Source organism: Polypterus senegalus, chromosome 2 (genome assembly GCF_016835505.1).
Source record: "Polypterus senegalus isolate Bchr_013 chromosome 2, ASM1683550v1, whole genome shotgun sequence".
NCBI classification, from domain to species: domain Eukaryota; kingdom Metazoa; phylum Chordata; class Cladistia; order Polypteriformes; family Polypteridae; genus Polypterus; species Polypterus senegalus.
Window position 1 is genome coordinate 209649139 of NC_053155.1, and position 23277 is coordinate 209672415.

General features: G+C 37.0%; 1 protein-coding gene across 2 annotated transcripts in view; it reads left to right on the top strand.

Moving 5' to 3' along the window:
• cpb2 (carboxypeptidase B2 (plasma)) overlaps positions 1–20192 on the top strand; it is an 86751-nt gene extending 66559 nt beyond the window's left edge. For both annotated transcript variants that reach the window (XM_039745258.1, XM_039745259.1), the window contains exons 10-11: positions 16321–16405; positions 19151–20192. In XM_039745258.1, the coding sequence (XP_039601192.1) occupies positions 16321–16405; positions 19151–19338 (273 nt within the window). In that variant the 3' untranslated portion in view covers positions 19339–20192. The remainder of the gene's footprint in view (positions 1–16320; positions 16406–19150) is intronic.
• The last annotated feature ends 3085 nt before the right edge of the window (positions 20193–23277 follow it).

The window sequence follows — 23277 nt, forward strand, 5'->3', positions numbered from 1 at the left end:
GAGGACTTTTTGTTCTTCAAAGTCACCAAAGCGCCGTGCAAACTCAGTGCGCAATAACTGTAGCTTCGCAATAACTTGCAGCATCATAAGGTAGACTTGATTAACGTGGTAAGTGTTCGGCAAGGCAGCTGAAGCGCTGCATTATGGGATCTGTAGTTTATTGTGTTACCAGCGCTTCATATACCCGGCTTTAATAACAATAATACAGTATATAAAATGATCTCGGGCGGATATAATTACACCGGGCGGATGTGGCCCGCCCTTGAGTTTGACACATATGGACTAAATAGAACTTGAAAAGATATATTTTTTCAAATGTGATCGCAATTCAGATAGAGTTGGCGCACTACAGCCTGCATGCCTCAATGAGTCATCCTCCCCTTGCTCTTACTTTTTTACAGTTCATCTAATGAATACACTGAGTATGGCTTTACCAAAACAATCATTGATGGCGAATAAAGTATCCATTATTCGAGTATGTAGAGCGGTATATATATATATACATATATATATACCAGCGATCGCAGCGAGAAGTAGTGTGTTAAAAAGGTAGAAAAGAAAAGGGAACATTTTAAAAATAACGTAACATGACTTTCAATATACAGTATTTGTTTTGTGAGTGTTACTGAGTGTTGCTGTCATCAAGGATTTGATTATCATTATTTCTTTCAATCAGGTTCGTATTTGTAGGATGTGTTGTGTTCAAGTTACATTCCGTGTTTGTCAATCGTTGTAAAGATGACAGGTTTCATTCATCGATTCGTTTCTTACTGCATCAATAAACAGCTCGTCTTCTTCTTTATCTGAGACCTGACACACTGCATGCACGGGTTTTTCTTTACACTGTCTTCCTTTAGCGGACAATTGACTTTTTCCACCGTGTGCTTTGTTTCCACAGTAGCTGCATTTATGAATATGCTTATCAGACGCTTCATATTTTTGCTGCCTTTTCAATTGTGTAATTCGGTTTTGTTCAGCTCTTTGGAACTGTTGCTTTTATCTGTGCACTGCGTCAGTTCACGTGAGCCACTCGGTGCACTTGCATCGAAGGTTCCCAGCTGTGCTGGTGCCATCTCGTGCTATGTCCATAGCTTTATTTAATGTTACCTTAGTCCTGGCACTTAAAACTTTCTCTCGCAGTTTCGCTGAGTTTGTGCCAAACACCACACTGACCATCTCATCTTCCTCTGCATAAGCACAGTCCTTAACCCGTGAATATTTACCCGTGGCAGTTTGCTATTGGATTGCCGCTGACGGACGGCCTTATATGGGCAGGCACTAAATTACAAACGCCAGCGGCAGCCTGTCTATGAACTTAATTTAAAGTGTAGGTTTACATCGTGCTTTGTTTCCGAAGTAGCAGAACTCATCAATATGGTTGTATATGTCACTCGCTCGCTTCTTATTGTTTCGCTGCCTTCTCAATTATATGTTTTCTTCAGCGCTTTTTTGAGGTCTTCCTGATTTTCTATGTGCTGCGTGATTACGTGGGAGGCGTGATGATGTCACACGAAACTCCGCCCCCACGGCGTTGAAGCTCATCTTCATTACAGTAAATGGAGAAAAACTGCTTCCAGTTATGACCATTATGCGTAGAATTTTGATATAAAACCTGCCCAACTTTTGTAAGGAAGCTGTAAGGAATGAACCTGCCAAATTTCAGCCTTCCACCCACACGGGAAGTTGGAGAATTAGTGATGAGTCAGTGAGTGAGTCAGTGAGTGAGTGAGTGAGTGAGTGAGTGAGTGAGTGAGTGAGGGCTTTGCCTTTTATTAGTATAGATTCTGAAAGCACTGCACTTTATTTAATTTGGACTTTGTTTTTGATTGTTGTTTTATTGATTTTAATAAAAGCACTTGGCACTTTTTGCACCATCCCCTTGCTCCATTGTACAGTAGTGCCTCACTGTCGTGCTCATCTGTAACATTACCGACTGTGACGGGTTTAAGGGCTCCCGGAAGTGAGATGGGAGCATGCAGCGAACCCACATCGTCACAGACTTTACCTTAAAACTTTAATCTCCTCTCCACCCAGTTCCTCCTCACTTCTTTCATGCCAGAACTCGACTCACGCAAGGTTAGTTTTTGTATAATGGATTTTTCAAATGTTCATTTTTCGGTTCGTAGCGTGAATTGTTGCAATGTTACTTTTCTTGGTTGTTTATTAAATTACGGATTTTTCAAATGTTCATTTTTTTTCCCTGTTCTTAAATCTAATTAAAAAAAGTGTTTACAGCGAGCGGTTCATAAGGCTATAGCGTGAATTCTTGCAATGTTAGTTTTCTCTGTTCAAGGTTTTTTCAGTGTTATTCAATGTTTTTACATTTAGTTTGCTATTAAGGTGTGCATTCTGTAGTATAATGAACTATTTTTGTGCTTAAAAATCTATAAAAAAATATATTTACATATAGTTCGTACGGTCTGGAATGGATTAATTGTATTTACAGTAAACTCTCGTTTATCGCGGTTAATCCATTCCAGACTCTACTGCAATAAATGAATTTCTGCAAAGTAGGTTTCTTTATTTATAAATCTAATATTTTCGCAGTTAGAGCATAGAAAACCTGTTTACGACCTTCTAAATACGTTTTTTAACATTATTAGAGCCCTCTAGACATGAAATAACACCCTTTAGTCAAACGTTTAAACTGTGCTCCATGACAAGACAGAGATGGCAGGTCTTTCTCACAATTAAAAGAATGCAAGCATTACTTCCTCTTCAAAGAAATGCACGTCAGGAGCAGAGAATGTCAGAGAGAGAGAAGTAAACAATTAAAAATCAATAGGGCTGTTAGGCTTTTAAGTGGAAGCAGCGCGATAAAGTGGCTGCAAGGAAGGGATCAATGTGAATTTAGTCTTTCAGCATTTTTTAGAGGAGCGTCTGTATCTTCTAAGCAAACAGTCTCTGTGCAAACAGCCCCTCTGCTCACACCCCCTCCGTCAGGAGCAGAGAGTGTCAGAGAGAGTGAGAGAGGCAGAGAAAGCAAACAATCAAAAATCAATATGTGCTGTTAGAGCTTATAAGTGTGCGAAGCACCACAAGGGAAGCATATCGTATATCATTGAGGAGTTTTATTTAATACGTAATACGTGCTCTGGTTGGGTAGCTTCTCAGCCATCCGCCAATAGCATCCCTTGTATGAAATCAACTGGGCAAACAAACTGAGGGAGCATGTACCATACATTAAAAGACCCATTGTCCGCAAAAATCCGCGAACCAGCGAAAAATCTGTGATATATATTTAGATATGCTTACATTTAAAATCCTACGAAAGCTGGAGCACGATATAGCGAGGGATCACTGTACATACAATCCTATGGAGGAAATTACTTTGGGTCATGACCAAATCGGGTTGCGATCAAAGTTTTGGAACAAATTACGGTCGTGACCAGAGGTTCCACTGTAATGGAATTATTATTATTATGTTTATCATTTTCATTTGCTTATGTTGTTTGCTCAAGCATTATGTTTCGTTTTTTTCATCAGCTGTATTTTCAAGCTGCTATTTAAACTGATACAGTCACTACCAGCTCGTATAGGAGGCAAGGTAACCACTTCTGTATTTCCTCCCCTCTCCCTGGCAACACACTTTGAGCTTTATTGCTAAACATGTATTACTTGATCTTTGTTGAACCTTTCTCCTCCCACTTTATATCTAACGCCACATATCCTCCCATCCAGTGGTTGAAGTGAAATTATACTGGTGGTACTCTGTGTTCTGGAACTCTTGATTCCCCTCACTCTAAGTTATAAATTCTACATGTTATTTTAATCTAGTGATCCCCTTTGGAGATTAGAAAGTGTATATTTTAGTACATGTTATCAAGTTCTGGGGTATTTGAGAGTGTTGTTGATGTAAAATCAAACAGCCCTTCAAGCTTTGATCCCCTCTTTTTACTGTTCAGCCTTTGCCAAGTCTTATTGACCTTGAAATCCAACAGTTTTGATTCCAGTCTGTGTGGTTAAAGGCCTAATCTGCATCAAAAGCCAACAAAGCAACAAGACAAGATAAGGGCAACATCAAAAACATGCAGGAGGCAGCACATTTTATCAGTAATCTAATGACAGCAAATGAAGCCCAACTGATTAAGATAGATTAACTTGCAAATTTCCTATTGTAAATGTTTTTGAAGACATGTAGCAAGCAATTTTATTTACATCGGAGTTCATCAATGAATTGATGTGATAGCTGGAACAATCTTCTGAGTCTTTCCCCTGTTGAAAAAGTTTAGGGCTGAATTAATTGTAGTTTTAATTGTATTCTGGGAACAAATAATGCCCTGAAAGTATTGAATCAATGGCCTCTCCCTGCTTGGAAGATGAGAACAAGGAATCTAGCATGACCACAACTTCAGCAGAAAGTCCAGGAAGAACCAAATTCTCACAAAATAAAATTAATTCTGCAGGAGAATGTTCAGGGCTTTCAAGAAAAAGCTCAGGATCAAATTCATAAAAGAAGTTATTAATATGTCTGTTGGCTCAACATCATGAATTATTTTTCATGGCTGCCATGGATTCAAATTTGTGCAATTTTAATGTCAGCAATTTCCTAGGTGTTGCACTGTTGTGGAAGAAATAAGACACAATAATTTAATTTAACAAAAGGAGGTCTTTAATAGAATTAATATACCCAATTAACACAGTGCACAATCGATAGCTTTAAAATTGCCTTCCCACTCCTCTTAGCCATACCATAAATCAGTTTCAGACTGCTTAATTCATACCAAGCAAGACTTATAGTCAAAACAAGAACATTCTCCGAGAGGTAGACCAGGGGACTTTGTATAAAAATGTCTTGCCATTCCTAAATGGCCCATAATATAATTTTGGTAAATCCCTTAAATTACAGCAGAAAGTCTACACTTAAATCAAACAATGATTACTTTATTTTGAATATAGGACCTAAATTATAAAAATTGTGTCACTGTCCAAATATTTATGGACCTAGGTGATGTCTGGTGACATTTTGGTGACATATTATCAGCTGTATTGCTTACAGAGATTATGACTTGTCTTATGAGTAAGAGCCTGTCTTTAAACTCCAAGGTACTCCTTTAATAAAAACAGGACTTAAGTCACATCACCTTCACATAATACTAATGACTGCCTGTGGAAATATTTTATGGGTATGATATATTTAATACATATGCACCTATAAAGATACAGATTTGGTTAAAACCTAAAGAAAATAAGTAGTATGAAACTATCTAGCATACACAAAACCCAGTTCATTACTTATTGTTAAACAACAAAATATACAGTATTTTCCTAGTGATAGGATTTAAAGTTAACAGAACAGAATGTAAACCCTGAATAGAGACATATATACACATAAACACGATACAAATTGAGCATATATTCTTCCCCACTGGATACATAGTATGTTTCATCTCATACTCTGCCCTTCAAAGCAGTAAAATGTATTCAGATCTGAAAATGGAAATCTTCAGTTTGTAGTCAAGATCGACCACATGGGGGCATGGTTCCTCCACAGCTAGGATTTTTTTCTCAGCAAATGTTATCATGAAGTAACTAATAGCACAATTTACAGCCAGCCATACTTACTCACTGATCAAGTTGGATATTACTGCTAAAAATTGTTTAACATGATAAGTTTAGCACAAAACTCAAAATTGGTGAGCAGGTATGCGTTAAACTTTGATTACAGGCGTGGGTAGAAAGCTGTAGAATTAAAATTGAGACCACAGTGGCACAATGTTTAGAGTATGAGGCTAATTCCAGTTTTGAATTAGATAATGGAACTCAAATTGATGATTGTGAAACAAAAACATAGCTAATTCTGGAATGTGAATGGGGGTGGAGGGAATAAAATTCAAAAGTCTTAGTGGAAGGCTTAAGTAGACAGCATTAATCCTGTAATTTGAATAACAGTGGTAAAATAAAAGGAAAAAGTCTTAGTGGAAGGGTTAGAAAAACAGAACAAATCAAATGGAATCAATACATAGTGATATGTTGAATGACGGAAATGCTATTGGAAAGAAATTTCTCAAGTACCAGATTTATACAGCAGAATCTGAATAAGAAGATAAGAAAGGAATGATGAATAATAAAGTGTGGTACATACATGAAGTAGAATGCAATTTTCTTTTGAGCAAGCTTAACTAATACACAAAATAATCAGACACATTTATCCAAAGTCACTTCCATTGGTACCTCCATGGAGAGCTGGGCAAAAATGTTAAAAGTAAATTAATTAATAAAAGGTATAATCACAGGGCAAACCTACCTTCCCTAAACCAACCCAGAAGACAAAGAAACATTACTAATTCTCTCCCCAAACCCATATGGTGAAAACACATTGTATAATAAACTCCTTCAGGCTACCCCTACCCCACTACACTCCAAATATTACTGTGGGCAGAAATCTCGCTCGTCCACCAGCGTGTTTGGTTAACTGGATATACAATTTAAAGAGATTGTTATTTTCATGGGAATTGTTACATATGCATTATTTTCACTTTTACTTCGCAAGACGTAAAACACTGCTCGCATTGTGGGGTGCTGTCTTTCTGCTGCTGGCGAGCTGCCTGTTCTGCTTGTCACATGTCATTTTAAGAGCTGGGAGCACATGATGCTTGTCTGCCAAAAGTAATCTAACAACTGCTAGGTCATATGTCTGTGGACTTGTTTTAAATGATGGCTCACTGCCTTGTTTCGCGTGAAGTTGTAAAAACAATAATTGTCCTTTATTTCCAGGCCCGGGTGTAGTTGAATCTCTTTCTTCTAGGACGTATAATGCTGCTCGCATTGTGAAGGGGGGGCAGCTGCTGTCGCGCTGCCCTTCGATCATTTTAAACCCTGTATAGCCGCTCTCCTTTTTGCCACTTTGTGTCTCTGCTGCTCGCGTTGTGATCGATTCTCAGTGATCATAAATATACACCTGACCGAATTGTGTTTTCTTTGAAATTAAACTTGTCGTTGCTTTAACTGTTGTGGGACCACAGATTCTCATAGTGTATAGTCCATTATTGTGCAAATCTATGTTTTGTGCATTGAATGATGCAAAGGCGAAAAGACTTTGCTCTTTGCCTTTTATTGCTGACCTCGCTTTGTCCTGCTAGTTTTTCAGTTACACCTGGTCCTGATGATTAATTTCCTTTTGTTTGCTCTAATGCGATCTTTTAGTCGTCGACGTTACACTTATAATGTATTGTCCTTTATATGCTTTACATGCACTGAGACCCCTGGATCTGTGTGTGCTGTGTGCCTTTATACTACTGATTTTTTTTTGCTGGCCATGCTCTGTTATTGCTTGTAAGTAGGGCGTGTCTTGCAAGAATCTCATGTTCTATATCCCCACAAGATGCTCCGTGGCCATTCTCTTTCGTCTCGTGGGTCTTTTATTTGTCTTCCGTGATCTTAACGTGAAGATCACATATCATCTCCTAGTCATTCCCTCCCACAGGATTTTTTTTTATAATAGAGAGATGTAAGTGTGGCAAACCCTTTCAAGCTGCTTCCTGCTACATCCCCAACTAGTAGGTGACCTTGAAGCATACTAGAGGGGGCCAAGATTTAGTGTTCCTTGATGCTCTTTCAATCATCATAATATGCATTACAAGACAAACTTCTGTCCCCACTTAAAAGACAAAAGAACCTATCTGACTCTATCACCGAAAAAAAGTTTTGCCGGCATTAAGTTTTCAGTAACGTCAGCTGCTAGTTTCAGATTGTTAAAGGTCAAATGTTTGATTAAGGGGCAACTTGAGATGGGCAAGATACAAAAGAAATTGCTGCAGATCAATTTCCCAAACTTGCATTGCTATTGGTATAAACACCAAGCTTGAGCAGTAATAGCATTGAAGTTGAGATATAAATACAGTATATCTAGTACCCTCAAAAGCTAGATTAGGGACTTTTTCATCTGATGGTCAGTGTAATTCAGAAATTTCAAAATCAGATCCCTAAGACGAGAGAAGTTCCTAGCTGAAGAATATATCCTTTGGCAATGTTCAGTTTCATTTAGTTCAGGAAAAATGACAGACTAAAGGTATTTTCAAGACCTGAACTTCACTGCAATTATCAACATTTTCTTTAAGGCTAAAAATATGGATATTTTCTGTCTCTGGTCATTCAACTTGATTAATTTGGAGGAGAGAGATAGATTTATGCAATAAACCACTAGCATCAATAGGTTGTATGTTCCAGAATTTTCCTAAATTAAGATCATTTGGGATTAAAATATTTGCTCATTGGTCAGACAGTGTTAGATTTACACTTATTTCTAACCTCTTTGATGGCACTGTTTGGATTAACACTGGCAAGGATAAGAGTATGTGATAATAAAACTCATTATGATTTCAAAACCTGCACTGCTTGTTTGTGGACTTATCTTTCTTATTTGGACAATTCCTAACCAATCCTCCTGAACTCAATAGGAAGCGGAAGTCATATATTTAAAACTGGAAAAAAAAATCTAATCCCCTTTGACATAAATAATGAAAGCTTTTTAGAACTTGTCAATAATTAATGTACTGTGTTTTGATATTTATAATATATATGAGGAATTATTTTCTAACAAGTCTTAAAACCCCAGGATGATGGGGATGGGAAAACAAGAAGCATGGATGAGATGGGAAGGAGCACTGCAGTGAAAGATCACATGGGCAAATATCTGGCAAGCAGACTACCATTGGATCAGGTTCTTAATGCAAACTGACTATGAGACCCTACCCAATCCAGAAAAACTACATCTCTCCATGTCTGGGGTAAGAATTAATCACCTTTGTGCCCTCAGTACTCTGGAAGAGGACCCTTGAAACACCTTCTCAGCCCTTGGAGATAAGCAGTATCGCTGGTGTCATGTTTCGGTCCTAAAGGCAATTGATGACAACATAGCAACAGCCATTTAAAACTTCAAGGGACACCATCAGCCAAAGAAAATTGCCTTCCTGAGAGCCGCAGAAATACCAAGCTGACAAGATATAATGAAAGCCAGTCTCCTCGATACTCCCAAGGACTAGCATATGGAAGTGGATGTGGGCAGGATGCTAAAGTTCCCAGCCTCGATAACATCATCATGGCTGTGGCCAGACATGCTTATTGATTCAGAATCTACCAAACAGCTGATAACAACATTGCCATGGGAACAGCATGTGAAGCCAACAAGAGAAAGTATGTCAAATTTCAGGAGCTTGTAGATGTGTGCCGAAACGGTGACTGGCAAACATGGAGGAGGTTCACTCTGCAAAGAATTTACAATTCTAGACATAACTGGGAAAGCAAACAGAAGAGCCATTAGACTTGCAATTGAAACTGCAGAGAATGTCACCAGGTGGCTTTGGATTTGGATCAAGAAAGAGGATCTGTGGATGAATGTTGCTGGGACAGAAGCTCGGGTCTGACCAGCCTTGGTGGGGTTACCAGGGAAAGGGTGTCTGATGTTGAAAAACCTGAAACACTAGATGACCTCAGGCTACATCACTGATTATGTGTCCCTGTGCATCCAAGAGATGCATCTTACATCATAAAACATTAGAAATATTTTGATCAGTGCAAGCCATTCAACCCAACAGTTCGCCAATACTATTCACCTATTTTTTTAAAGATAACGTCAAGTACAATTTTGAATGTAACAAAAGTCTGCATCTTTACCATACTACTAACAATTTATATCATGTGCCTTTGGTGCTCTTTGTCAAGAAAAACTTCCTAATATTTGTGCAAAATTTACCCTTAACAAGTTTCCAACTGTGTCCCTATTTTCTTGTTGAATTCATTTATTTATTTATCGACAGGCGGATCGGTGCGGCATCCGCAGTGATGCGGGCTCTGCATCGCTCTGTCGTGGTGAAAAAGGAGCTGAGCCGTAAGCCGTACCAGTCGATCTACGCTCCTACCCTCACCTATGGTCATGAGCTATGGGTAGTGACCAAAAGAACGAGATCGCGAATACAAGCAGCTGAAATGAGTTTCCTCCGCAGGGTGTCTGGGCTTTCCCTTAAAGATAGGGTGAGGAGCTCAGTCATCCGGGAGGGGCTCAGAGTAGAGCCGCTGCTCCTCCGCATCGAGAGGAGTCAGATGAGGTGGCTCGGGCATCTGATCAGGATGCCTCCTGGACGCCTCCCTGGTGAGGTGTTCCGGGCACGTCACACTGGGAGGAGGCCCCGGGGAAGACCCAGGACACGCTGGAGGGACTATGTCTCCCAGCTGGCCTGGGAACGCCTTGGGATTCTCCCGGAAGAGCTGGAAGAAGTGGCCGGGGAGAGGGAAGTCTGGGCCTCTCTGCTTAAGCTGCTGCCCCCGCGACCCGACCTCGGATAAGCGGAAGAGGATGGATGGATGGATGGAATTCATTTAATGTAACAACTGGGATCCACTGTACTAATTCCTTCCATAACTAAAAAAAAACTGTGGACGTCATTAGGCTTTGCACCCTAGGAACCAAGTTACCCAAACTATTCTATTAACTTTTCAGTAATTATTTGCCGCTCTGATGCTGATCTTTTTGATCATAAAATAGGTCAATACTAGTAACTGCACACTGCATAATAACATGCAGTGAATACAGTTGACTTTCTTTCTCTTTACGTTTAGCATTTGTTTGCTCAGAAGTTGATGCGCTTGCTGCTTCCTGAGCAGCTCTTCTTTTCTCCACCCTAGCAGCCCGCTTCTTCTCTTCTTTCGTCGGCATCCTTTCTCGTTAAAACTGATTGTCAGTTTTTGTGTTGTAATTACTTTGTACATTTTCCTTAATCTGCCACACGTTCCCAGCATTCATTTGACGTGTCCACTGAGCATATCCTCAGAAATTAATGTGACAGTTGCAGTACCAGCAGAAAGTCGGGAGGTGCAATGTGATAAAGTCGGAATGTGATGTCAGTCTCTGTTTACTATCTACATGTGACAAAAAGCCGCTATGTGGATCTTATAGGATCGATGTGAAATCTTTGATGTTTGATGAATGGTTCGATGTGGTGAAGCAAAATGTCGACATACAAATGCATTCATGCTTTTATATTCAAGCATTGCATATTCCCCATCATAATGACACAATACATTTTAAATGTCTCAGATACCATCGTCTGTGCTGTCCTTTTTTTTTGCACCTTCACAACAGCATCAAAATGTACGGTGGTGTATTTAAGCCACAGAGGAAAAAACGTTAGGGACACAGTGAAAAGGTGTATTTTGTAATTAAAGTGGAAATTTCACCTTAAATCTCGAAATGTCCTCTTTAATCTCTTAGTTTACTTTATCATTGAAGTAGACCATCGTAAACATCATCTTAAAATAGACCCAGTTGTTAATCGCTATGTGCTTTCGGGGCTTCCTTAAGGCCTGACAGCAGCGGCAATCAGAAATCGCCACAGAGAACATATTAAATATATGATGTTACAGCTCTCTGCACATTTAGAATCCTTGCATTTATACTTGATATCAATTTCATAATGAGATGCATTACAGTATTTATATTACATTTTACAGATAATTAGTTAATTACACATGTGGTGCGAGACTGTGGCTGAGCAGCAGCGCCGCTGTCTTGCAGGAAGTCACATACTTGGTGTTCCCTGCCTGGAGTGTGCATATTTTCCTTGTAGGTTTCAACAGTGTGCTCCAGTTTCCTTCCAAAGATATGCAGGTTTGGGGATTTGGTGATGCTAAAATGACGCTAGTGTAAGTGAGTGCTTGTATTCACCTTGCAATGAATTCACCTTGTCCAGTAATCGTTTCTGCATCCTGCCCAATGCTAGCTGGAATGGCCACATAACTGGATTGATGGATTTAATTATTAAACACCCATCGTTTTTAGGGATATTGTGGTAAGGTGTCCTCGAAATTTAATCGATGTTTCAGGTAATTTCCAACACAGCGAAGCCGAACTGTTCTCACCATGATAATATCTTGCACTGCCACCTGGTAGAATCTTCCAGATTTACATAAAGTACGCGCACAAGTATACCTTTCACTCCTCCCCCAGAGAGGATGGGTTATAGTGGGGGAGGGCGCAAAGCAAAAAATACTGTCATCTTCTAATCTGTTTTCTTCAACAGAAAAGGTTCAATTATTTTAATTATTACTCATAACTGATAGCCTGCAGTCAAGCTAGTCACTATTCTCTGGACTTCTGCAAGCACTGTTATGCATTTTTTGTAAACTTTAGACCAAAACTGCATTCACACTCCAGGGGCCTCATGTATAAATGGTGCGTACGCACAGAAATGTTGCGTAAGAAAAGATTCCACGTTCAAATCGCGATATATAAAACCTAAACTTGGCGTAAAGCAATGCACATATTCACGGTACCTCAAACCCTGTTGTACACAAGTTCTCCACTCGGTTTTGCAGACTGGCGGCACCCAGTGTCAAAGCAGTGCTACTGTTCCTATGTGGTTTATCTTTCTTTTTCAGATCAACATCCCTGACGCAGTTTTATAAATAGACTGAAATTAACTGCATATTGTTTATTAGTTTAAGGCATCTGATTGTAATTAACCTGTAACAATATAATGGTCCACGGAATGGCCAAACTATTCCAAATACCATAGCTGCTTTAGTGTTGTTACTATCACTGCACTGCACCTTCTTTTTCTTCTTTCAGCTGCTCCCATTATGGTTTGGCACAGCGGATCATCTTTTTCCATATTACTCTCACTGCACCACTCAGAGCAGCTGATCAGAAAGAGAATTATCGGTATACAGCATCAAGCACACGCTGCCTCAGCCATGCTTCCTATTTGAACTGCTTCTCACATGGCAAACGCTTCATAACCTTTCCTGTACGGACCTCGCAGTTCAGAAAGAGTTTCATCCCAAGAGCCCTAAACACAATCAATCTGTCCATCAACTGCTCCTTGTAGAACTGTTTATACTTATTAGTACAATCACCTCACTGTAAACTGGCACTCCAGTTATAATATTTCACAACCAAAGCCACTTTATAAAGCACATATTTACATATGATGATGATATCATTTTAAGGATGAAATGCAGCAAAATATGTTTATTATATTATACAGATAAAACTTTAACTTCATTTAAATAATCTATCCTCTTTAATAAAACCCCTGTGTGCGTCCAGGTGTCCGTGTGTGTGTGTCTTCTGGTGAAGTGCGCATGCGCGGGCCGCGCCGTGACCCGCCCATGCGCATGGCACCGTGGACGCACACACACTGGAAGCTGGGTACACAGTGAATGGCCTAGCCACTGCCGCGCATGATAAGTAAATAAAGCACACACACTGGAAGCTGGGCACACAGTGAATGGCCTTGCATGATAAGAAATAACGAACAACATTGCTGGGGAGAGTGCTGATTGGGTAGTCGCGGCCGCGCACATAAAATCCGTTGCTGGGGAGACGCCACACATACAATAATTAGCTGCACGCTAGCACAGATTAAAATATTTGCTGGGGAACTAAACCGCACTGGCTGGGGAGACAACTTGGGCACGATTATCAGCTACACGCCACACATTAAATCAGTTGCTGGGGACACTCTGCTGATTGCCCAATGTTGTGACAGAAAATTAAAGCCATATTACGAACAACAAAGCCAGTATTACTGTGAGAGAAAATTAAAGACACACAATACAGTGACGCATATTACAGCCACATACAAGCCAGTATTACTGTAAGAGAAAATATTATGGACGTATCTACTAACAACATGCCACCCAAAAAAAAGGACACGTCAAGTAGGACAAAAGACCCAGACAATCAAATCCTATATAAGCAACATCTCCTGGAAGAATGGTCAGCTCAACAAGTAAACATCAAAAAAAGAAAAGCTGAAAGACAAAGAAAAATACAAGCAAATAGATCGATAGAAGAAAAAGAAAATGCTAAAAGAGAAAGACGCAGAAGAGCAAACCTTAGGAAAAGTTGTCATTTACTTGCCAGAACCAGTATTCAGCCACAGTCAGTAATATATTGCATTATTTCCAGATGTTGTTGTCAATGTTGTAGATGGTCCTGATCAAGGCAAACTGTTGCCAAACTCAGACAGAATATTTACAAGAAATGCTGTCTGTAATGAAATTTTATAGAAACATTTCATGAGGTAAAAAAATAGAAATTTTTCCCTAAATATCTTCTTCAGATATTGTGTCTTACAGATTGTTACAAAGTTTTACACTAAGACAATATTAATTATACTTACTGGGTTGTCATATACGTTTCTATTTTATTTTTATTATTATTTTACTTTAGGCTTCTTGCAAAAATATTTTTGACAAAAAAAAATTAAGACAAGAAACAGAATGATGTCAAGGTCTCTTGCCATCTAATATAGTTCCTATTAATGTTTATGCACTACTGTTCTAGCGCCAGTTATTATAACGGGCTTAATGTCTAGTATTGTTAATAATTAAAGGACATGGTGTCGCTACGCTAGCAAGGATCTGGCGCTCTGTTCATGGATTGTTCCTGCCTCGCACTGTATGCTTCACTGGGACTGGTATGAAGGAGTAATTAAACATGTACTACAAAGATATTTCAGTGTTCCTTAAAAGTTTTGAAGAATCGTCGTTATAAGCTTAAAGATGGCTTAACGTGTATTACAGAGCTGATTGTGTGGCAATTGGGTATTTGGAGAAAGAAAGGTAAGGACAGGAATTGGGGGTTAGTACGTTTGAAAGACTGCTGCAATAAATTAATCGAAGGTCGCGCACAATCACTGCGCCAATCACTGCGCCACCATGTTCCCATGTTTAATAACATGCTTTAACTTCTATCATCATGAAAATTATATCAAGTATACATCACAGTATTTTAATTATTCAGAGAGCTGTAATATTACTAATGTAATATTACTAATGTAATGGATTCTGTGTCCTGTCGGAGGAAGACAAAACCCGGAAGCACGTAGTGATTCACAAACATAGAGCACATAGAAGATCAAATACAAAACAAAGCATTTAACATGCTACTTTAGTTACGATGGGATTTGAGAAACTAGTAAATTAAATGATTTAAGATGAAGTTTATGATGTTCTACTTTAATGACAAAATAAACTACGTAAAGTGGAAATTTTGAGATTAAAGTTGACATTTTGTACTTTTTTTCCACTGTTTGCCTATTATTTTTTTCTCTATACCCTAATGAGCTTTCATATGCAACTCAGACGGTGGGCTATGACTCACCTTTTCACAGCGACTTTGATATGTGACAACTTCTTTTTTATTTCGGGCACTGTGCGACTTTGTGAACTTGAGCTTTTGAGTTTCTCCGACACGCTATGTCACTCGATCGACTTCCTTTTGTTGTTTATACCACTGTTCAAACGAAAAAATAGTATGTTTTTCTTTGCCTCCACTTGGTATTCGCTGAAATTCTATTTTCCCCCGTGTTTTTCCCATTGTCTTTTCACAGAACGCTGAGCTTAAGGGATATTTATATTGATTTGCATATTCAAAGAGGTGTAATTCTGGGAGGAGTTGGGGTGGGGCAGCAGGCGCGTGCATGAGCGTTACTTTTCACGCTGACTGGGATTTATGTAGCGGAAGAACATGGAAGTTGGCGAACGCACAGATTTATGCATCTGGATTTTTCTGTGTGTAAGCACATTTCGGCTTTTGTGCTTATGTCATTTTATAGTGCGAATTCTACGCACGGCATTATGCATGAGGCCCCAGGTAAGGCCTAATCAGTGTGTTATAAAGATGAAAGTATAACCTCCTTTGACTTGTATTTTACACATTATGCTTTATATCTTTATATCCCTGTTTGGATGTTGACAGTGACAAGTCACTGAAAGTTCTAGGCCCTTCTCATAAGCGGTATTTTCAAGCTTCAGACCTCCCATTATGTATTCAAATCTAATATTGACACTTTTTATGTATGACAAATTAAGTATCTATCTATCTATCGTATTATTTGTCCTGCGAGTCTGTATCTTTGGTTTTTAAGTTTCTGATGCTGTATGAATCTAAATTTTTATTTGGGATTAATAAAGGTTATCTAATCAAATCACCTTATATTTATGTTATGATTTAATGCATTTAACCTACTTTCTGTAAATGTTGAAAATCTGCATATATTTGGTTTACTCATAATCTTTATTTTCATTAGCAGTGAGACAGAAAGTCAGCCTCAAATGATTGTAGTATAACCCAAAAACATCAAGACAAGGTTTAGGGATATGATGATTTTTCTAACCACAAAAGCAATCAAGAATATTATTGGTCATACTAATATTAACTTTAAGCCTTTGGTGCACTATTTTGTTTGTGCACCTTTATGTACTTAGGTTTGCTACACCAGATAGCATGTCATTCAAAGTGATGAATGATTTACAGCAAATTAATTTTATAAACATTTATCTTGTTATTTTATAACAAAGAAATTTTCTTTTCAGAATTATGTTGCATACTTGGCAACTACACAGATGAGAAGACATCACAAGACTAATTTCGTCTATGGTCCAGGGGCAAAGACAATATGTAAGTTTATAACATATCTTCCGCAAAAAATATTTTTCTTTTAAGAATGCAAGACAAGATACCATAACAGAGTACTCATACCATACAATATGTCTGATATGATGAGATATTAGGCCACCAAATTGGAAAACACTCTTTTCATTAATAACTCACTCATTTCACAACTTATCCATAAACTATATTAAAATATGTCAGGTTCTGACATAGGGTGGTGCGCATATATTAATAATGAAAAACAACAATGAACACATATATTAGTGATTATAAACATACAGTACACAAAACAATTAAGTGAAGAATAATGGAAAGCAAGAACCTGTGCCTAAATTTATAGATAGTAATCCTCTGTGGGTCTAAGGTCCAACCATCACAAAAACTCCTCCATTAGAAAATCAACGATTTATAATTAGAAAATGTGCAAAGCACATATATATTTTAAATGTTCATCATGTAAAAGCCTCAAAATTGGATGTGGTCTGGGCACAGTCATCAATCTATAGTGATCTGGTTTCTCCCATCCACTAATAGTAGACATGTGGAGCTGACTTGTCCTGGAAGATAGTTACAGCAGCACTTGGCGAACATAATGGATTATTACTCTTGTTTAAAATACTGGATTAGATGGACAATTGATATTAAATATTAAAATACTTATGGGTTTTGGTCTTAAGAGTTCTTCCACTTCCAGTATACTAATTTTCTTTATCTACACCCTTAAGAGCTACTTTTTATTCCTGTTTCATTACTGTCAGGTAGAAATAACATTCACCATCATTATCATAATCATCTCATAGGTGGTTTAACAGCTTCCAGCAGTAATTTAATTCTGCAATATATTAATGCGTCATAACAGAGTTGTGCCATGTTTGCCACAGGCTTACCCACTCCTAGATTCAAACTCATTATCTCATGTTTCACAGACCAGTCATGAACCAGAAAAATACAAGAGGCTTAGCCTATTCATCAAAGCAAAGCTTTTTAGCCTAATAAACTACAGCACCATTGTACCATTGTTTTTTTTCAGTGCAGGATGGACTATACACCCATTAATACATCTGGTGCATTCCTTAATGAAAGTGATGTTGCACTGAAATACTAAAATGCACTATTTAAAATTAGTTTGCTTTAAATTCTGACAGCCCAAGGCCAGCACTTTCAATTTGCTTTTATAACAGTGATAACCTCTGATTGTGTCAGATTAGTCTGGGCCCTATGAAGTCAATAACTGTGCAAAGAATGCTGGCCAAATCCAATGTCACATTACGTGACTTCTAGTCATGGGTATCTCATAGTTGCTTATCGCGTTGCAATGTCAAACTAAATAACTGAAAATTGCTGCCTATGTCACATTTATTGACTGCGTACTTGGCTCAACCACAAACTCTTCCCTTTTTTTTCCAATGTGTTGTGATATGTAAAACAGGAGGCATCAGACAGACAGGTTTTTCTTTTGTCTGTCAGGTTTGAATCACTGAGAGGCTTATCCCTCATTGTTACATTAAATACACTATAATTCTAGATGAGCATTCATTGGTTGTCAGCTATTATGCACACAGAGCCTGCCCCAACAATAAAATACAAAATCAAATCTTGGAGGAAGTCACATATTAGTTGGACTGAGCTGCAGGACATGTTACATTAGGTGAGTACCGGCAACTGCCTCAAACTCACTTTGACAAGGTAAATAAAGGCTACGACTGAAAATCACTGGGAAAAGGCATGTAATGTGACATGGCCTCAAGCAGCTAGATATGAAAAATAACTTAAATTATGTGCATGACACCCTGGTTATGCCGTAGTGCAACATAATCACAGCTTTCAAGGGTGCGTTATGACGAAGTTTTTTTATAGGCCATTACTAAATGTTAAAACTTATCCTTAGGCTAGTCAATATTTGTTCTGTCATACCACAAATATATTAAATTTCAATATATTATAAACATTTATTTGTTTAATTATTTTAATACATATGAATTCTGCATAGTCTGACACGTGTGTCAGCGCTGCTGCAGTTTCCCCTTGGGAATCAATAAAGTGTCTATCAGTTTATGCTATGCATTTGAAATTATTGCATTATTTGAAAAATGCAGAGCTGTTCAGTTTATTAATTGGTAATTGTATCAACTGAAAGGAGAGTGATCTTTTGAAGTTTTCCATAATTGTCAGTGAGTAAAGGAAACATACCGTAACACTGCATTGGATATGTTTGATAATGTATTTTTTTTTCTTTTGTTCTTTATTTCGCCTTATACAATTTCTCGTATTAGGAATTTGTTAGTTTTTGCATACCCGTTGGGGTTCAGAGAGCAGGGTCAGCCATTGTACAGCACCCCTGGAGCAATTGAAGGTTAAGGGCCTTGCTCAAGGGCCCAGCAGAGTAGGATCTCTTTTGGCAGTGACAGGGATTCGAACCGGCAACCTTCGGGATACCAGTGCAGAATCCTTGGCCTCAAGAGTATTTAAAGCCTTATTTAACTATTTTAATAAGTACACATTAAATAAGTGTCTTACTATATCTAATATTAATTTACATTGTGTTTTAATTTATTATATAATTATTAACAATGTCTATATTATAACTACTGTGGAAATAAAATAACTGACCTTGGTATATTTCTTTGGACAGGCCTTATAACATGAAAGCTGCAAATGTGCTTATAACTTGTGTTTTTGATTTATTTATTTTACTATACCCTTTGAATTAAATTCACACAAAATAATCATATGATGTACATTCATTTACAGATTTGGCACCGGGTGGCTCTGATGACTGGGCTTACGATTTGGGAATTCCATACTCTTATACATTTGAACTCCGTGATAAAGGAAGATACGGATTTTTGCTTCCACCCAGCATGATTAAGCCAGCTTGCCTGGAGGTGCTCACTGCAATACAGACTATCACAAGTTATGTGATTGATAATGTTAAATGAAATGGTCAAAAAAGTTCAATTGCTGAAAAATATCTCTTGTACTGCAAAATGATTTGTTCTGTCTTATTTTATTTAGTCTTTAACCTAACATGATGCAAGATGCATTCTGTGAGCTTAAATATTCTTTCTATTCAACATTATATAGCAAACTTTCAACTAATAAATACAGTCCTATTGTCATTTTACTGCAGAGAAACTGTGTTTTGATATTGTTTTGTATTGCATACAGTTTGTGATCATTTTAAGAAACCTTGCTTTGTTTTATTTTTCTAAATTCAGAATTTGTAGGATTTATACAAACACTTCATGCTAACCTGAACTTAAAAAAATAACTGATTGGCTACAACATTGTATTTACTTTAAACTGAATTATATTGTTCCCGCTATGTTGATAGTTTGAGCTTTTGAAATATGAATAGGTTGTACACATTACTCATTTAAACATTAATGCAAAATGTTGGTTCAGCAAATAGCTGCTTTCAATTCTAACAAAGATAAGCTGAGGGGTAAGAAACATGTTAGTTTTATATTTGATTCATTTTATCTTATTTTTAGATTGGTTTTAATGCTATTCGTTGAAAGGCTGTTAATATTTAAATAGATTTATTAATATAAGATAGTAACAAAGTACAGCAGTTAAATTTGAGATCATTAGAACAATGATTCTGTACAGATTTTGTAACAGATCATCACCCAGGATTCTTAGCTATTGTAGGATATGACTCACTCAACTAATTGTGCATTTATTTACTGCACTTTTCCTTCCTAGGTCTATTAACTATGTATTCTATTTTCTTTGTATTTACCTCAAGAGTGTTACCATAATGCCATTTAATAAAATTAGATGTCTACAATTTAAGATATTCATTAGATGACAAGTTGAATTTTAATAATCTCTCCAACTCAGTACCATTATATTTACAAAAAATATTTAAATAAAACTGAGTATAGTTTAATCTCATGTGTTGGTTCCAATCACAAGAAACGTATACAAATAGAGAGTAACTTTTGAATTGAGTTCAATCAATTTCCTACTTAACAGAAGAGGATGGGTGATACTGAATACACTGCTAAAACCTATAAACAAAATCTTAAATACAGTAGATTGTTCCTGATGTTCAAAGGTAATGGTTAACATGACTAACACCATACACAACAATCTATGCTGGCATATTGGTTTCGAGATAAAAAGGGATATAAACTTGAGTTTTAATAGTGTTTACAAAAGACTTTAGCAGTACTAAGACTAGAGAAAACAGACACAGATCTTTAATTTCCTTTAGCCTTTTTGTCACAGGCATCTGCATATCAACTGATCTAATGTAACATAGTTATGTTTTAAGTGTAAGAAATTGTTGAAAAGCAAAAGGTAAAAATAACGGTAGAAACAAAAGGTAATAGTGGCAGTGAAAAAGACATTCATTTTGATGAGTATGCACAGATATTGCAGTACAGTACAATCAAGGATGAGTTTTTAGACAGAGAAAAACAATTCAGTCTTTTTCTACAAAACAACTGACCATAGTACAGTGGATCATCATTTGAGAGAATTACCAAGTAACTATACAAGAGAAAGGAAGCAGAGGTAGAATGTAGCAAGATAGGTAAAACAACTGAATATACAGAAAATGTGACCAAAGGTATCAAGACAAACAAAGGTAGACGCAACAACTAAACAAGTGAAGCAGACTAGAGAGAGAGAGGTAAAGAAGAAAGAAAAGGTGAACAGCAAAAAAAATACTGAAAAACAAAGAGACATACTGCAGGATGCACAGGAAGGAATACAAGAGAAAACAGCAAAACAACAACAATAAAGAATGAGGAAGGATTTATGAAATATGGGATAATTTATCAAAGAGTAGGTTAAAGGTACACAACAGAACATGAATAAACCTTTCAAAAAGGTCAGCATTGAAAGCATTTGTGAGAACAGAGAATAAATATGAGTGATAGAACATATTTTTGTATAGATTATTCTGTTGACAAAGACATAATTTAAGAAAGATCAAGAAATGAATGTTTCTATGAAGGCTAAACAAGAGTTGAGTTATGCAGAGAATCCCTTAACATTCAGTGGTGTTTGCAAATGAACTGTATAACCTTAAAAATAGTATTCTCTCTATTTTAGCAGCACAGGATCTGTTATTGTTTACAAGTTAATGACTCATTATAATTACACCAAAATATTTAAGACAATAGTCCATAATTTAATAACAATAATTAAATTACTTTATGAACTAGTTCAAATACTTTCAATTAATACTTATACTAACAGCATAATGAAAAAGCAAAATAAACTAAGGAGAGAATACAATTTTAAATTACATTTTATTTTTAAGACCTTTAACATGAATTTATTATGCAGAATAATATTAATCAATTATCTGAACTTGACTTTGGCACAAATTATTTTGTAACAAACAAGAAAAAGGGAAAAAAACATATTTTTTTCTGGTGTACTGGATAAAAGTGGACTGGACCATAATATAAAACAGCTTATTATATTAACAAATATAATAACCCTCAATCTTTAAATAAAAATGTTTCATGAACAATGTATACATATAGTCATGTTACACATAAATAATATGTGATAAACTTCAGAAAGATAGTTACAGTAAGCTTTTTAAAATGTTGTTTATGCCTCTACAAAAGCCAATTTCATTCACATTTGAAGATATAACTTGCATTCAATTGTAAAAAATTTTTTCACCAAGAAGAAGGAACATATCAAGATATCAAATTAGTTTGCCTAAGAAACATTCATGGTTTATAAACTCTCCATGCTTCTAAGACAACGCTGTTATTAGTGCTATGAAGAATTCAACCATTCAAACGATGATCATCAATTTTAAGAAGCAATAATCAGTTCAAAGACAAAAGAGATTCCATTTATGTGGCTGTTTTGGGAACCATGCTGGATATACTGTATTTGCCAAGCATCATTCTTATTTTTGATGGAGTTTGTCAAAAGGAATGCTCATTAATTTATTAACTTGAGCGTGTAAATACGTCTAACTCTGAACTGGATTAAGTGGATTTCTTGATGGACCCATTTCCATGGCACACGTTTGCATTACTGTAAAAAAAAACAAAAAACAAAGTGACTTCAAAAATTAAGCCAACAATCTACTTTTACTTTTACTAGTAAACTCATCATGCAGGCTCATTATTTAAAGAAACTTAAAAATTCTTACGAAAACATAATTTTAATCTTTTAGTTCCTTCACTTTATTCTAACATAGCTTTTTGAACAATAATATTACCCGAGTTATCTGTTACCTCCAGGTGAGTATCTGAGGCCACCCAAATAAAATCTTTAGCAGCTGACAGGTCTTTATTATCTTATATAGGGGTGGTACCCTCAATCATTTGACAGCGTTGTCACGGTCACCATCTGCAGTCTGTTCCTTTAACTTCATCATGAGTCTTTCTCATTATTAAAATATCTGCTTCTTTTTAATATTAATTAACTAATTATATATAAAAATGCAGACAGTAAAATATGTAATAATAATAAGGCTTCCGCTCTACGACACTCACTCATATACACGGTCAGTTTAACGTGCTTGTTTTTGATGGCATAAAGGGACCCAAACAAACACAAACTTTGAATATTAGGGGGTTGCCAAGTGATCTGTTTACGAAAACAACGGGTTGAAATTGATATGCATATATGCCAAGAATATATAGGAACCACTGAGGAGGCATCTTGTTTAAAATGAAACAATACATTTGCACAGTTCAACAACAGCAAAATGACTGACAAGAATACGTCTAGCGGGAGGTTACCACGACATTGGTGTCTTCCCAAGTACGCTGTGCTAACAACGCATTTAGCATTCCTCCCTACAGTTTATTTCGGATTTCCGTTGTAGTACCCTTCCTTTCGGATTCTCGTCTTGTCTTTGTGTTTCTCCTGATGTACACACGTGGCTC